Raw genomic sequence first — 15,877 nt, forward strand, 5'->3', positions numbered from 1 at the left:
AGTGCCAGGCCAGCAGAGCGGCCACAGGCCCCGGGCTGGGCCGGAGGGAGAGTGGGGTGGGTGCGGGGGAGGGGTGTGAAGGTGGGGTGGGTGCGGGGGAGGGGCCTGTGTCCTGGGGAGCTCTGGGCTGCGGTGCTGGGTCCCCCGGAGCGCCCCACAGTCGGGGCCTCGCCTGCCCCCTCGCGCACGCGCCGGCCCCGCACGGACACTCACCTCCCCGGGACCCGGCACCAGCCTGTCAGAGAACAAGGGAGACGTCAGAGTGGGGCTGGGCCAGCCGGGCCCCTCCCTGCACCCCCGGCCCAGCCCCCCATTCTGGAGCCGGCAGGGACCGGGTGCCCTGGACTCCTTCCCCTCCCAGCGCCCCTGATCCCTGCAGGGCCCGTTGGGATCCCTCCTCTCCCAGCCCCTCCCGGGTTTGCTGGGGCCCTGGGGCTGGCGCTGAGACCGGCCCTGGCCTGGGCCCGTTGGCGGGGGGGGGGGGGGAGGCTGCGGAGCCGGCGGCTGGGGATGCCCCGGGTGCCCCTGGCCCCCACCTCGCAATCTGCAGTAAAGGCCGAGCAGCAGGAGGCCGAGCGGGAGCAGCAGGACTAGTGGGCGGAGGAGGATGAGCAGCAGGGACGGCCCCTGGGGGCCCAGGGACACGGAGCTCTTAGCCCAGCCGTGCGCGTTCTCCGCCCGGCAGCTGTAGGGCCCGTTCTGGCTCAGGGCCACCTCCAGCGTCGTCTGGTCCGTGGGCTCCGTGGCGTTCGGCGCCTGCACTGCCACCGTGTCCCCCGCCGGCCCCAGCACCGTGACGTTGGGCGCCGGCCTCCCCTCGGCCGTGCAGCTCAGCCGCGTGGGGAGGGACTCGGGGAGCAGCGAGAGGTTCTGGATGCTGGGTCGGGCTGTGAGGAGAGGAGAGGAGGCGCTGCCAGGGCACTGCTGAGACCCCCCCAGTGAGGCAGGGACGTGGCTGGATGCTGCCCCGCGGCAGAGAGCCGGCCCGACAGGCACTGCCCAGGCAGGCGGCCCAGGGGCCCGGGGGCAGGTGTCCAGAGGCCACAGCAGCCGGGCACAGGAGCGTGGGCACCTGGCGCGGGCTCCCTGCCAGCTGTGCTCTGCCCACAGGCGGCTCCAGGGGCCGGGGCTCTGCCTGGGGCTCTCGGGGGGAGCAGCCCAGCGCTGGGAGCAGAAGGGCCCAGGCTCCCCCAGCACCTGCAGCCTCCCTGCCGGCACCAGGCCACGGCCAGCAGCAGGGCCCTGGCTCCAGGGAGTGTGACCCGGGATTGGGGGGGGTCTGAGGGCAGCGCGCCCTGGCCCTGGGCGAGGTACCTGCCACGGTGAGCACTGGCCTGTCTGGGATCTCCCAGTTCTGTCCCGGTTTGTCTGTGAGCTCCACGCGGCACTGGTACATTCTGCTGTCGTCGAAGCGCAGCCCCGTGATGTTCAGGGAGAGGTCGCGCTGCCGGGGGTCCCCAGCCAGGCGATAGCGCCCAGCCCCCGCCGTGCAGTTGTCGGAGCTGCCGGTCCCGGTGCTTCTGTTGTGCACCTGGCACTGGAACACACCAGGCTTCCAGATCACCCGGATGGGCCCGGAGTAGTCGGCGTTCGGGTGTGTGAAGTTGCAGGGCAGCACGACGGACTCTCCTCTCAGCCCCGTTATCTGTGGGGGGACACACATGGACCAGCCGGCCCCTGTCCAGCAGCCATTTACCCAGCTGCCCTGTGCCGAGCCGCCCTGCAGCGAGGCCCCTACAGACAGACGGGAGGGGGGGGGGGACGTGAGCTTTTTGCACCAGTGAATCCCTCGGGGCGCTGAGTGTCACCCCCACGCTGCCTGCGCCAACCCCCCCCCCCAGCGTTACAGCGCCCACGGCAACACCCCTGGGTCCCTGGGGGGAAGCTCTGCAGCCAGCCCCCGTCTGGGACGTGAGAACACGGCGTCTGTCACCGAGGGGAGCCGCAGGGTCTGTTCCACCTGCCTCTCTCCGGTGCCCCAAGAGCTGCAGCTGCGGGGAAGCTGCCCGCTGCACAGACGGGAGGCCGTGTTGGACACGGTGTCGACCTGCAAACCAACTGCCCAGGGACACTGGCCACGCCCAGGGGCCAGCTGGACGGTACCACGGGTAGCCGGCAGAGCAGGCCCTAAGCCTGGGACGTTACTGAAGTCACACGGGTGAGGGAGGCTCGGGCTCTGCCGGGTCGCACTTTGCTCTGCAGAGGAGAAACGCGCTGGGAAGGAGCGTGTGTCCCCAGAGAGCTCTGGGGTGGGGGATGTCGATGGCCGTGTTGGGTTGTGTCACAGAGATCCCCTTGGGACTGTCACCTGATGGGCTGATCACACCACGGAGCCTGCCTGTCTGCGCTCTGGAGCACCCCACCACCCTGTCCTGCTGGGAGGAGGCGGGGAGTTGGGAGGGGGCTGCATGCGGGGGGGGGGGCACTCAGTGCCCTAGGGTGTTACTGGTTTAATATGACGAGGGGAGAGGGAGTTTTTGTGTCAGTGAATAGCACAGAACCGGAGCCCCGGAGACGGGTGTTTTGGTGTTTTGGTGCCCAGCTGGCCCTGCTCAGAGGACACGGCCGGTTCCGGACAGAGAGACAAGGGGCTGCAGAGGGGACCCCGGCGACCGGCCCAGCTGGCCCCAGCGAGGGGGGAGCATTGGATGGGGGAGGGGGGAGAAGAGGGGCCCGGGCCCTCTGACCTGGGGAGAGACACTGGCGGGGGAGGGGCTGTTTTGGGGGGATGCTGGAGGCTCTGCTGGAAAACGGGATCTGCTCAGGGGGCAGGGCGGGGGGCGGGGCAGGACTCAGCCGGCTGCAGGGGAGACTGACGTGCAGGGATCCTTCGCTGGGTTCAACGCCCAATAGCCCCTTCTGCTTGGTGCTGGCTGGGTCGCTCTGGGCTGGGGAGCAGGGGGGCACCGTTCCCTCTGGGAGGGGAGGTCCCGGGGGCCAGAGGGAGGGGACCCCCGAGGGGCTCATGGCAGAGGCAGGCGGCTGAAGGCCCTGAGAGGTGCCGTCCCGGAGGCAGAGGAGCGGACCCCCCAGGGGAGAGTGGGCCCCCGAAGAGAGGTGGGCTCCCCAAGAAGGGGCTGCCCCCTGGTGGAGGGAATCCTGCCCAGGGATGGACGGGCCGAGCGTGGGCAGGACCTGTGGTCCCTGGCACACGGTAGCAGAGGGTGGTTTGGGGGTGACCCCGTAGACCGCGGGGCTGCCAGAAACACAGGGGGGCGCTGAAGGACCCAGCGGGGAAGCGGCCGGTGCCCAGCTCTGAGGGGTGCCCTGGCCCGTCTGCGCAGGGGCAGGGGCTGAGCGCGGGGGCTCACCGAGGAGCAGCTAATAGCTCAGCTGGCGGAGAAGGACCAGGCGGAGCGCCAGGCTCCGGGTCCCACGGGGCTCCCGGGATGCCCGGAGAGCCAGGGAGCAGCCGTGGGGGGCGGGAGGGAGGCACAGTCAGCGCAGCATCCTGGAGTCTGTCGGAGCCGACTCCCCAGGGCCCCAATCCGGTTTCTCCCCGGGGGGAAGCAGCTGGAGCTGGAGGAGCAGAGGCCGGTGGACGGGCAGAGAGTGAGAGGACCGAGTGCAGAGTGGAGCCGGAGGAGAGACGGGCCAAGGGGGCCTGTCCGGGGGTCAGTGGGGAAGGGCCCGAGATGGCAGCTCTGGGGGGAAGCTGGGTTCCCGGCTGCTTCCCCCGTGTGAGGAGGGGACGACATCGCAGCCTCCGAGGGGCTTGCTATCGGCTCCGGATCGACCCTGCAGACGGCTCCGCCATCCGACCCCTGCTGGGGCCCAAGGCCAGACTGAGGTTCGCCGGGGGCGGGATAGTCGGGGACGAGGGGCTGTTCAAACCGGCCTGGCTGCTCAAGGTTGAGGTGACCCCCAGGCCGACCGGACACGGTTCCGGGGGCTGCGCAAGTCCCCTGGTGCCACCTACAAGGAGGGGGCCAAGTGCTGGGGGAATACCCCACAAGTGGGGGGAGGGACCGGGGCCACCCCCGCCGAGGACGTGTGCAACCTGGGGACGCTGGAGCAGCTCCATGACATTTGTCCCCTGGACCTCAAGGGGCGGTTGGCCGGCCAGGAGCCCACAGACTGCGCAGGGTGGGGACGCTGGCGGCCAGCAGATCGGGGACAGGCGGGAGACCCACAGCAGGGCCCTGAAGGGGAGTCACCCGGAGACCCCTCCAAAGTGGGACACCAGGAAGCCTAGCCCGGGGGGGGCAGAGTGCCAGGCCAGGACAACCCCCCCCCATGGGACTCAAGGGACCCAAAATGCAACTTCTGTGGCCAAAAATGGCTCGAGGTGTTGCAAAGCCGGAGAGTGAAGGCGATGGAGCCAGGCAGGGCTCCAGGTGCATCAACGGGCTGGGAGCGCACCCGGAGGACGCCAGCCGGCCCAGGGGGATGTAGGTAACTGGGCTGTGCCAGGGGGAGGGGACCGGCGGGGCAGGCCAGCTGGGAGGGCGAAGCACCAGCCCCCGAGCAGCCGTACTCGATCCGCCGGGTGAGTGGGGGACAAGCCCTGGGGAGCCATCGTCACGTCACCCCATTGAGGTGGGGGAAGGAGCGTCCGGGGCTCTGGGACACGGGGGCGGAGATGACGCCGGCGCAGCCCGAGGTGATGGGCCCAGACCAGCTGGTGCCTGATGCCGGCCTGACCCTGGGGGGAATGTTCAGACCCCCGGTCAAAGTGCCTGTCGCGAGGATACCCCTGAAAGGGGGCCAGGGAGGGGCCCAAAGAGGTGGGGGTGCAGGATCAGCTGCCCACGGAGGTGCTAATGAGAAACGATCTGGAGGACTGGCCAGAGAGCGCTCAGTATGCCCTGGTCCTCACCCGGAGCAGAGCCAGTGAGGGGCACAGGACGCCCCGGGGGGGAAGGGGAGCACCGAGGGGAGGTCTAGACAGCGGCATCCCAGAGCCTCCAGACCAGGGTAGGGAAACTGAGGTACACCCCCCCCCCCGGCCCCGGGACATAACCACCAGCCCAGCAGCAGTGTTCCAGATGGAGCTGCAAGGGGATCCTTCCATAGAGAAGCTGAGGCCCTGGCTGCCATTGGCTGTAGGTACACGTATGCCAAGAGTCCTCAGCGTCCCCCAGGAATCGTTACGTGAAAGGAGGGACGCACCCGTGGTGTCTGCAAACAGCTTGGACCCTTGGAAGGGGGAGGTTCTCCACCACGGCTTTATTTGGACACAGACTGGCTGACCTAGTGAGGAGGCTTTAAACTAGGCTCGACGGGGACAGGTGAGCAAAGCCCACAGGTAAGAGGAGCACACGGGACCTGGGAGACGGGTCGGAAATGGGAGGGAGCGTGGGCTACAATGGCAGAGAGAAAGGAGGGTTAGGGCAAAACTGGGAGGCAAGGTCAAATCAGGATCGTAGATGCCTAGATACCAATGCGAGAAGTATGGGAAATATGCAGGAAGAACTGGAAGTGCTAATAAATAAATACAATTATGACACTGTTGGCATCACAGAAACTTGGTGGGATAATACACGATTGGAATGTTGGTATGGAAGGGTACGGCTTGCTCAGGAAGGACAGACAGGGAAAAAAGGGAGGAGGGGTTGCCTTGTACATTAACAATGAACACACTTGAGTGAGGTGGAGATGGACACAGGAGACGGAAGTGTTGAGAGTCTCTGGGTTAGGCTAAAAGGGATTAAAAACAAAGGTGATATCATGCGAGGAGTCTACTACAGGCCACCTAGCCAGGTGGAAGAGGTGGATGAGGCTTTTTTTAAACAATTAACAAAACTATCCAAAGCCCAAGATTTGGTGGTGATGGGGGACTTCAACTATCCAGACATAGGTTGGGAAACTAACACAGCGAGGCACAGACTATCCAATAAGTTTCTGGACTGCACTGGAGACAACTTTTTATTTCAGAAGGTTGAAAAAGCTACCGGGGGGAAGCTGTTCTAGATTTGATCCTAACAAACAGGGAGGAACTGGCTGAGAATTTGAAAGTGGAAGGCAGAAGGGTGGTCAAATATTGGAATAAATTGCCAAGGGAGGTGGTGGAATCTCCCTCTCTGGAGATATTTAAGAACAGGTTAGATAGACATCTGGCAGGGATGGTGTAGACGGAGCTTGGTCCTGCCTTGAGGGCGGGGGGCTGGACTCGATGACCTCTCGAGGTCCCTTCCAGTCCTACTATTCTATGATTCTATGATTCTATACTTTAGGGCTGAGGTTTCCCAAGTGAGCTCTTCGCTGGTTCCTTTGGAATACTTGGGTGGTGGCAGTGGGGCTCTTTATGGTTTTTAAGTCCCAAAGTCCTTGTGCAGACCGGTGGAATCGTGTCTGGCGTCTGCCACATGACCCTGGCAGGGCCCATAAGCGCGGGGTCTATGGGTAAGGCCGGTCTGGAGACAGGGGAGGCGTGCAGTATGCTGGTCAGTTGTGCTGAGTTTCAGGGAGGCCAACCAGGGAGACCTCAGGGACCTCTGCAGCCCACGTGTAGCGTTCCTGGCAAGAACAGAAATCATCTCCCAGCGGGGGGCGGAGGCATCGGGTGTCATCAGCAGAAGAGGAGGAAAGATGCGTTGGGGGACAGGAGCAAACCAGACTCCTCATCACTCGATGCTGGTTCCTCCTCCTCCTGCTACACGGACCTGTCGGTGGTGGCAGGGATACTGCTCTAGAGGACGGTGCCGTTGTTGTCTGGGGTTGCACCTGCTGCAGCTGTTGGGCTCGATACGCTGCCCATGGGTCCCAATAGGGCCAGCTGGAAGGGAAGAGACAACCGTTGCGGGGTTGCAGTTGCGCCGCTATATGTTGTTGTTGTGACTGGGGTTGCTTTGGGGAGGAATGTCTCGGGCTCCTCTTCCTTGTCGCTGGACCACGGCGGTGCTGAATCTGGTGTAGCTGAGTGTAGGAAGCTGTCAGACGCAGGCACCCCCATCCCACGGTGCCGTCAGTGCTGAAAGAGGAGCTGTGGGTGCCAAGGAAACCCTGAGCGCCTCCGTGGCGGTGAATGGGACCAGTACCGGCATCTGCGGTGCTGATAGCCGCTGAGACGGGACTATTGCCGCTACCTGCGGTGCCGACGGTGCTGAATGGGGAGCCAGCGATACCACCTGGTGACGGGTCGGAGCTGCCCCGCTCGACCGGGACCGATCTGCCCCGCACTACTCCCGCGGTGGCGCATGCGCTCCTCGGGGCGAGCCGGGAAACATGGGCCCCTTGCGCGTGCTGCTTGGCGGATGCGGGGGCCTGATGCCAGGGGAATCCCATGCTCCAGTCCCCCACCCCGGGGGAATCCCATGCTCCAGTCCCCGACCCCGGGGGAATCCCATGCTCCAGTCCCCGACCCCGGGGGAATCCCATGCTCCAGTCCCCGACCCTGGGGGCATCCCATGCTCCAGTCCCCGACCCCGGGGGAATCCCATGCTCCAGTCCCCGACCCCGGGGGAATCCCATGCTCCAGTCCCCGACCCCGGGGGAATCCCATGCTCCAGTCCCCGACCCCGGGGTCAGCGGGTGACGTCAGGGAGAGTGACTCCAGGAGGAGATGGAAAGGGAGAGGCTGGGGAGGAGGGCAAGGGAAGGGGAGCGCCGCGGGGGTAGCGGGGTAGGAAGCAGCCCAGGGCAGGGCATTTGAGGACTTGCCAGTGGGCTGGTGAGTTTCAGGTATTAACCCCACCAGCCGGACAGGATGCTACTAAGGCCTGTCCTTAGGGCCCTGGCTGGGGCCCATGAGAGAGGGCGGGCGAGGCTTCGCTGTGTGTGCCCATGGTGCTGGGGGTACCAATTTAGACTTGGCTTTGCCTGGCTGGTGCCTTGCTGCCCGGCTTTGTGAGGTCCTTGGAGCCTCGGGAACCGTCGGTCCTGGAACCTCCCTGTGCGGAGCCGTTGCAGGGGTCGGAGCAGGGATACTTTCGGCGCTTGCTCCCTTTTTTCTGAGGGAGAGTCACCTTCCCGAGGAACGAGCTCTCTCCCTGGCCGGCGCAGAGGAAGAGCCTCTCGAGGCAGAGCTGGCAGACACGGCCAAGGGGGAGAGGAGCGCTCTGGGTCTGAGGCTGGTCTCACCGTTTTCTCGAGAGAGAGCCGTTAACTGCCAGCAATGCCGGCTCTGTGGTAGCGTGCGCCTGCCCTGAACAGCACACACTGGAGAGAGGAGAGGCAGTGTCTGAGCCCCGGGAACCAGGCATCCCAGGTAGGAAAAACCTGCGAGGCTGAAGAAGCAGAAGCCGCATAACAGGAGAAAAAGAGGAGGTTTGTTTTTAAATGTGAAGAACAAACCCTCTATGAACTAGAAAGAGCCGTAACACTGGCCAACTAGGTGAGTGACCAGGAAATGTTCTACACTGCCAAGGGCTTGAAAGAGACCGTGGAGAGGAACTGCGGTTCCGACCGACGCCCCCGCAGCAGAGGGGCCGGTTGGCTGTGCATGGATGGTAGCGGCACCGTGTGCACTGTCTGCCTGGCGGGTGCAGCCCACCGGAGGGCCCTGCTACCGTGAATCTCCGACTAGGAGCGCAGCAGGGCGCAAAACCCTAATGTGGAGCACCCACAGAGACACGCCTCCGAGTCAGTAACTTTTCCAAATTCACTTTTTCCTCATTTTATAGACCCCTATCATGCCCCCTCAGTCCCCTCTTTTCTAAGCTGAAAAGTCCCCGTCGCGTTAACCTCTCTTCATAGCACCACTTCAAAACCCCTCATCAGTTTTCTGGCCTTCTCTGAAACTTTGCCAATGCCAAGAGAACTTTGTTGAGATGAGGTGACCACAGCTGTGCGCAGGATTCCAGACATGGGCGTCCCAGGGTGTCATACAGAGGCAGGGAGATATTCTCTGTCTTGTTCTCTGTCCCTTTTTAATGATTCCCAGCATTCTGTTTGCTTTTGGACGGCTGCTGCTCACTGCGGGGATGTTTGCAGAGAACGCTCCACAGTGACCCCAAGAGCCCCCTTGAGTAGTTGTAGCTAAATTAGCCCCCATCATGTTGTACGAATAGCTGGCGTTATTTTTTCCAATGTGCATCACTTTACATTTACCCACATCTGCTTTGATCTGGACTCCCTCGAGCAGTTTGGGATCATCTGCACATTTTGCCACCTCCCTGTTTCCCCCTTTCTCCAGATCATTTATAAATAGAACAAATAGGATGGGTCTCAGGACGGACTCTTGGGGGACCCAACTAGTTACCCCTCTCCACTCTGAAAACTGACCATTTATTCCTACCCTTTCTTTCCTTTCTTTAACCAGTTACCAATTTGCGAAAGGAGCTGCCCTCTTCTCCCATGTTAACTTTCTTTACTTAGGAGCAGCATGAATAGGAACGTACCTGTGAGCACAGCCCAGAGCCAGGCGCAGCGCAGGGGGGACGTACTGTGATGTAGTGGGGGTACCTGCTGGGCTGTGGTGACCCCTGCTGTCTGGAGCAAGACCCAGCAGGGAAAACCTCACTAGGCAGAGGTAATGCCAAACTTGTTGAACCAGTGGCCAGACACCCCCCATGGAGAGGAACAAAGGAAGGTGAATGCTGCCCTGGCTGGGGGGCAGGGCTGGAAGGGAGGGGGTTGGTTGCTGGCTGTCTGTGAGGATGGAGGAGACAGCCTAGGGAGAGGAGCTGGAGTTTAGGGGCCCAGTCTCCCCCCAACTCAAGGGGGCCTGAGGCATCCTAGCCCAGCGCTGTGACCAGACTACATCTGTGCTATGCTGTATCCTGGAGAGGCAATAAACTTCCTCTATTCCACCGGCTGGTGCAGTCTGTTTGTGCCATTTCGGGGTGCAGGAGACGGGGAACCCCCAACGCGCCGTCACACTGGTGTCAGGGGTGGGATGCACTGCACCCCGTGGATGAAGCTCCCAGCGGCAAGCGACAAGGCGCAGTAGAAGCAAGAGCCCTGGAGCCAGGCGTGCTGGAGACAGAGCGAAGCGGTTCCTGGGAATCAGGGGGCGCTGCAGCACTAGACTGGTGAGTCTGCACCAAGGGGACCAGCGGGCAGATGGCCTACGCCCGACTCTTGAAGGCAGAGCTGGTGGGGCTGTGCAAAGAGAGGGGCTTGCCTGTGCGGAAAGCAACCAAGGCCCAGCTGATTACCCAGCTGGAAGAGAATGACCAGCCACGGGGCCAGGATCTTGTCCCCAGGGGAAGCAGCCAGACCCCCCCTGAGAGTGTGTCAGGCTCAGAGAGGGGGAGGAGCGCTGGAACCCACCGGAGAGATGAGACAGCGTCTCCTGGGAGGCCTGCAAGCCGTAGCCCATCTAGGGCAGGGGCCAGCCCAGCGGAGCTGCGGCGGCTGGAGATCCAGCTGCGGATGAAGGAATTGGAAGTACAGGACCGAGAGAAGGAGCGCCAAGATCGAGAGAGGGACCGCCAGGATCGAGAGAAGGAGCGCCAAGATCGAGAGAGGCAGCGACAGCATGAGCTGGCCATGGCAGAGCGGAGAACCTGCAGGGCCCCGGCTGCGCCAAGAGTGGATGGGCCCCAGGGTCCCGGGGCTGCCAGGCGCTTGGAGAGGCTCACGGTGGCCCAATTGAAGGACGTGGGCGACATAGACGGGTTCCTCAGCTCCTTTGAGAGGGCCTGTGGGCTGCAACAGGTCCCCCCAGCTGACTGGCTGCAGGAGCTCATCCCCGCACTGAACCAGGAGGCGGCCGGAGTGCTCAGTCAGCTGGAGGACCTACAGCCAGGGGATTACAACCGAGTCAAGGAGGCCCTGCTGCACAAGTTCGGGCTGACCCCCGAGATGTACAGGAAGAAGTTCCGGGGGGTACAGAAAGGGCCACGGGAGACCTATGTGGATCTGGCCTCCCGCCTGGCGCAATACTGCCGCAAGTGGGTCTCGGGAGTCGGAGCCCAGACCGCAGAGGAGCTGCTCAAGCTGGTCATGATGGAGCAGTTCTATGAAGCGTGCCCACCCAAACTGAGGCTGTGGCTCAAGGACCGGAGACCAGAGAACCCCCAGGAGGCCGGGAGACTGGCGGATGAGTTCACGGAGAGCCGGTCCGGGGGTGAACGGGAGTCCCGGAGAGAAAGAGAATTGCGCAGAGACCGGTTCTCGGCGGAGCAACGGAGAGAGACACCTCCGAGGCGAGCCCCAGGGACCAGGACCAGTCATCGATACCCCAGAAAACCAGCCAGAGCCCGGGCAGAGCCGACCCGAATGGGCCCACAGAACCTAACTTGCCATCGCTGTGGGCAACGAGGCCACAAGAGGGCTCAATGCACCAGGCGCAAGAACAGGTCCCATGACCTGGGACGTTCCAGAGTTAACTGGCTGGGGCGGGAGGAAGGGCAGGCTGGCCCAGTGGCAGGGGCTGGCAGGCAAACCTCCGCTCGGGGAGGGGGGAAGGATGCTCAGTGCACCTCCCCTGGGAGGTCTGACCCTCGGGAGACAGATTTGTCCGTGCACCGGGTGGGGGCGGGGCGGCCCCTACGGAGGGACTGCCTCGTACCCCTGGAGGTGGATGGCAGGAAGGTGACGGGTTTCTGGGACACGGGGGCGGAAGTGACGCTGGCCCGGCCCGACATAGTGGCCCCAGACCGTATGCTTCCCGACACTCAGCTGACACTGAGGGGCATAGGCGGCACCCCCTTTGAGGTACCCGTAGCCAGGGTGCATCTGAAATGGGAGGCCAAGGAGGGCCCCAAGGAAGTGGGGGTGCACCCGCACTTGCCCACCGACGTGCTAATGGGGAGTGACCTAGAGGAGTGGCCAGACGGACCCCACAGGACGCTGGTCACCACCCGTAGCCAGAGCAAGCGAGGGGCTTGCGGCCCGGAACTCGAGGAGGTTCCCCAACAGGGGGCCCAGGGCCCCGTCCCAGCAGACCTAGAGTTGGACCTAGGCAGTGGGGGGAACCACGGCCCTGTCCCAGCCCCAGCCGCTGAATTCCAGGCGGAGGTGCGAGCGGATCCCTCCTTGCAGGCCCTGAGGGACCGGGCTGACCTGGGTGCCGCTCAACCCCTAGGAGGAGATTGCCAGGAGAAGTTCCGGTGGGAGAGGGGATTTCTGTACCGGGAATGGCTTTCCCCCGGGACGGTAGGCAAGTGGGGGCTCCAGCGGCAGCTGGTGGTTCCCCAAAGGTATCGCCGCAAGCTGCTACACCTGGCCCATGACATCCCGTTCTCGGGACACCAGGGAATCCGGCGCACGCGGCTGAGGCTGCTCCAAAACTTCTATTGGCCGGGGATGTTTGCAGCTGTCCAGCGGTACTGCCGGTCCTGTGACTCCTGCCAACGAGTGGGGAAGGCCCAAGACAGGAAGAAAGCTGCATTGAGACCCCTGCCCATCATAGAGGAGCCTTTCCAGAAGGTGGCGATGGATATTGTGGGGCCCTTCAACAGAGCGACCCGGACAGGGAAGAAATACATCCTGGTGGTGGTGGACTTTGCCACCCGCTACCCCGAGGCCGTGGCCCTGCCCTCCATCGAAGCAGACACGGTGGCAGACGCACTGCTGACCATTTTCAGCAGGGTGGGGTTTCCCCAGGAGGTTCTCACGGACCAGGGATCCAACTTCATGTCGGCCATGCTCCGGTGCTTGTGGGAGAAGAGTGGGGTGCAACACACCTGGGCCTCGGCGTATCACCCCCAGACCAACGGGTTGGTGGAGAGGTTCAATGGGACTCTGAAGCAGATGCTACGGACCTTTATGCACAAACACCCGCAGGACTGGGACAAGTACCTACCCCACCTGCTGTTTGCGTACAGGGAAGTGCCCCAGGAGTCCACGGGGTTCTCACCGTTCGAGCTGTTATATGGGAGGCGAGTGAGGGGCCCCCTGGACTTATTGAAAGACGAGTGGGAGGGGAAGGTCTCCCCGGAGGGTGAGCCGGTCGTGGAATACGTCCTGACATTCCGGGAAAGACTTGCCGAGCTCATGGGCCTGGCCAGAGAGAACCTGAGCAGGGCCCAGAGGAAGCAGAAGGTCTGGTACGACCGCAATGCACGGGCCCACGCCTACGCTACCGGGGACCAGGTGATGGTCCTGATCCCCGTGCGGAAGAACAAGCTGCAAGCCGCCTGGGACGGCCCCTTCAAGGTGGTTAAGCAGCTGAACGAGGTGAACTACGTGGTGGAGCTGACGGGCCGGACGCGCGGCCAGCGGGTATATCATGTTAACATGATGAAGCCGTACTGGGACAGGGAGAACTTGGTGCTGGCCGTGTGTAAGCCCTGGGAGGAGCAGGGGGAGGATCCCCTGGTGGGCCTGTTCCCTGGGACCGGAGAGGACTCTTCGCTGGAGTCAATTTCCCTCTCGGACCAGCTCACCCCGGCCCAGCAGGCCGAGATCTGGGAGGTGCTGCGCTCCCACCAGCAGCTGTTCTCCAACAAGCCGGGTCTCACCAACCTGGCTGTCCACCGGGTGCAGACGGGCACTCACCCCCCGGTGCGCTGCTCCCCATTCAGGGTCACAGGGAAAACAGCCCAGGACCTGGAGAGAGAGGTCCAGGACATGTTGGCCCTGGGGGTGATCCAGCCGTCCTCCAGCCCCTGGGCCTCTCCCGTGGTGCTGGTTCCCAAGAAGGACGGGTCGATCCGGTTCTGCGTGGACTACCGGAAGCTCAACGCCATCACGGTGTCCGACGCCTACCCAATGCCAAGGCCCGACGAGCTCCTGGACAAGCTGGGGGGAGCTCGCTACCTCACCACCCTGGACCTCACCAAGGGCTACTGGCAGGTGCCGCTAGACCAGGAGGCCAGACTGAAATCGGCTTTCATCACGCCACTGGGGCTCTATGAGTTCCTGGTCCTGCCCTTCGGCCTCAGAGGGGCGCCGGCCACCTTCCAGCGCCTGGTGGACCAGCTGCTGAGGGGAATGGAGAACTGTGCCCTAGCGTACATCGATGACATCTGCGTCTTCAGCCAGTCCTGGGAGGACCACGTGGCCCAGGTCAGCCAGGTACTGGATCGGCTGAGGGAGGCCGGGCTGACCGTAAAGGCTGGGAAGTGCAAGGTTGGAATGGCCGAAGTGTCCTACCTGGGCCATAAGGTGGGGAGCGGCTGCTTGAAGCCAGAGCCGGCCAAAGTGGAGGCCATCCGGGACTGGCCTGTGCCCCAGACCAAGAAGCAGGTCCAGGCTTTCATTGGGATGGCGGGGTACTACCGGAGGTTTGTGCCCAACTTCAGCTCCATCGCTGCCCCGATCACAGAGCTGTGCAGGAAGGGGAGGCCCGACAGGGTGGTCTGGACGGAGCAGTGCCAGAGGGCTCTCTGTGCACTGAAGGGAGCCCTGGCCAAGGCCCCAGTGTTGGTAAACCCAGACTTCGACAAGCCCTTTATCGTGTTTACTGACGCCTCGGACACTGGGCTGGGGGCGGTGCTGATGCAGGCGGACGAGAAAGGGGAACGTCACCCCATCGTGTACCTGAGCAGGAAGCTGCTGCCCCGGGAGCGGAGCTACGCGACCGTAGAGAGGGAGTGCCTGGCCATGGTGTGGGCCCTGCAAAAGCTGCAGCCGTACCTGTTTGGCCGGTGTTTCACGGTGTTCACCGACCACTGCCCCCTGACCTGGCTACACCAGATGAAAGGGACGAACGCCAAGCTGCTGCGGTGGAGCCTGCTCCTGCAGGACTACGACATGGAAGTGATCCACGCCAAGGGGAGCGCCAACATCATCGCCGACGCGCTGTCCCGTAGCGAGGGGCCCGAACTTCCCCAGGTCACGAGCGGAGTGACCCTGCTCAGTTCGCTCTCGGAGGGGGGAGAACTGTGACGTAGTGGGGGTACTTGCTGGGCTGTGGTGACCCCTGCTGTCTGGAGCAAGACCCAGCAGGGAAAACCTCACTAGGCAGAGGTAAGGCCAAACTTGTTGAACCAGTGGCCAGACACCCCCCATGGAGAGGAACAAAGGAAGGTAAATGCTGCCCTGGCTGGGGGGCAGGGCTGGAAGGGAGGGGGTTGGTTGCTGGCTGTCTGTGAAGATGGAGGAGACAGCCTAAGGAGAGGAGCTGGAGTTTAGGGGCCCAGTCTCCCCCCAACTCAAGGGGGCCTGAGGCATCCTAGCCCAGCTCTGTGACCAGACTACATCTGTGCTATGCTGTATCCTGGAGAGGCAATAAACTTCCTCTATTCCACCGGCTGGTGCAGTCTGTTTGTGCCATTTCGGGGTGCAGGAGACGGGGAACCCCCAACGCGCCGTCACACATACCTATGAGCACAGCCCAGAGCCAGGCGCAGCGCGGGGGCGACGTACCTGTGAGCACAGCCCAGAGCCAGGCGCAGCGCGGGGGGGGGGACATACCTGTGAGCACGGCCCAGAGCCAGGCGCAGCGCAGGGGGGACATACCTGTGAGCACGGCCCAGAGCCAGGCGCAGCGCGGGGGGGATGTACCTGTGAGCACGGCCCAGAGCCAGGCGCAGCGCGGGGGGGACGTACCTGTGAGCACGGCCCAGAGCCAGGCGCAGCGCGGGGGGGACGTACCTGTGAGCACGGCCCAGAGCCAGGCACAGCGCGGGTCCATCACTGCAGCAGAGCTGAGAGCTGCCTCTCCCGGGCACAGGGCGTCTGGCTTGGCAGGAAAGGGAAGTCTCCGACTCGCTGTTTCACTGGGTCCTGCCGCATGAAACAGCAAAACCACAAACTCGCCTCGTGGGAAAGAGGCTGGGCCGGGGAAGTGGGGAGAACAACAGAGGCCCACAGATGGAGGGGCACAGCCCCCCCCGACTGCATAACGCGGGCAGCCCCAGCCAGTGCCTGCCCCACATGCAGGCCCTGGCCCCAGGCTGGTCCCCAGCCCCCTGGCACAGTTTTGTGGGAGTGGGCGGGGGGGGAGGGGGAGAGGAGGTTACACTCTGAAGCCCTGGGAAAATGGCATATTAGGTTGCATTAGGAGGAGCATTGCCAGCAGATCCAGAGATGTCATCATTCCCCTTTATTCGGCTTTGGGGAGGCCACATCTGGAGTATTGTGTCCAGTTCTGGGCCCCCCA

General features: G+C 63.5%; 1 protein-coding gene across 1 annotated transcript; it reads right to left on the reverse strand.

Annotated features, from left to right (window-relative positions):
- Nucleotides 1-209: 209 nt before the first annotated feature.
- LOC142825945 (sialic acid-binding Ig-like lectin 15) lies at nucleotides 210-15,671 on the reverse strand. Its single transcript, XM_089779546.1, has 4 exons — nucleotides 15,370-15,671; nucleotides 1,315-1,734; nucleotides 459-887; nucleotides 210-235 (listed from the first exon to the last, which is right to left on the reverse strand). Exons 1-4 carry the CDS (start codon nucleotides 15,407-15,409, stop codon nucleotides 210-212), a joined length of 915 nt encoding a protein of 304 aa, XP_089635672.1. The 5' UTR covers nucleotides 15,410-15,671.
- Between the last annotated feature and the right edge of the window lie 206 nt (nucleotides 15,672-15,877).

The sequence above is a fragment of the Pelodiscus sinensis genome, chromosome 6, assembly GCF_052426305.1.
Source record: "Pelodiscus sinensis isolate ZL-2025 chromosome 6, ASM5242630v1, whole genome shotgun sequence".
Classification (NCBI taxonomy): Eukaryota; Metazoa; Chordata; order Testudines; family Trionychidae; genus Pelodiscus; species Pelodiscus sinensis.

Coding starts and splice junctions, on each gene's coding strand:
- LOC142825945 (XM_089779546.1), bottom strand. CDS start 15,409: ATGGACCCGCGCTGTGCCTGGCTCTGGGCCGTGCTCACAG. Junction 888..1,314: donor GCCAGTGCTCACCGTGGCAG/GTACCTCGCCCA, acceptor CTCTCCTCACAG/CCCGACCCAGCATCCAGAAC. Junction 236..458: donor CCCCCCGCCAACGGGCCCAG/GCCAGGGCCGGT, acceptor GTTCTCTGACAG/GCTGGTGCCGGGTCCCGGGG.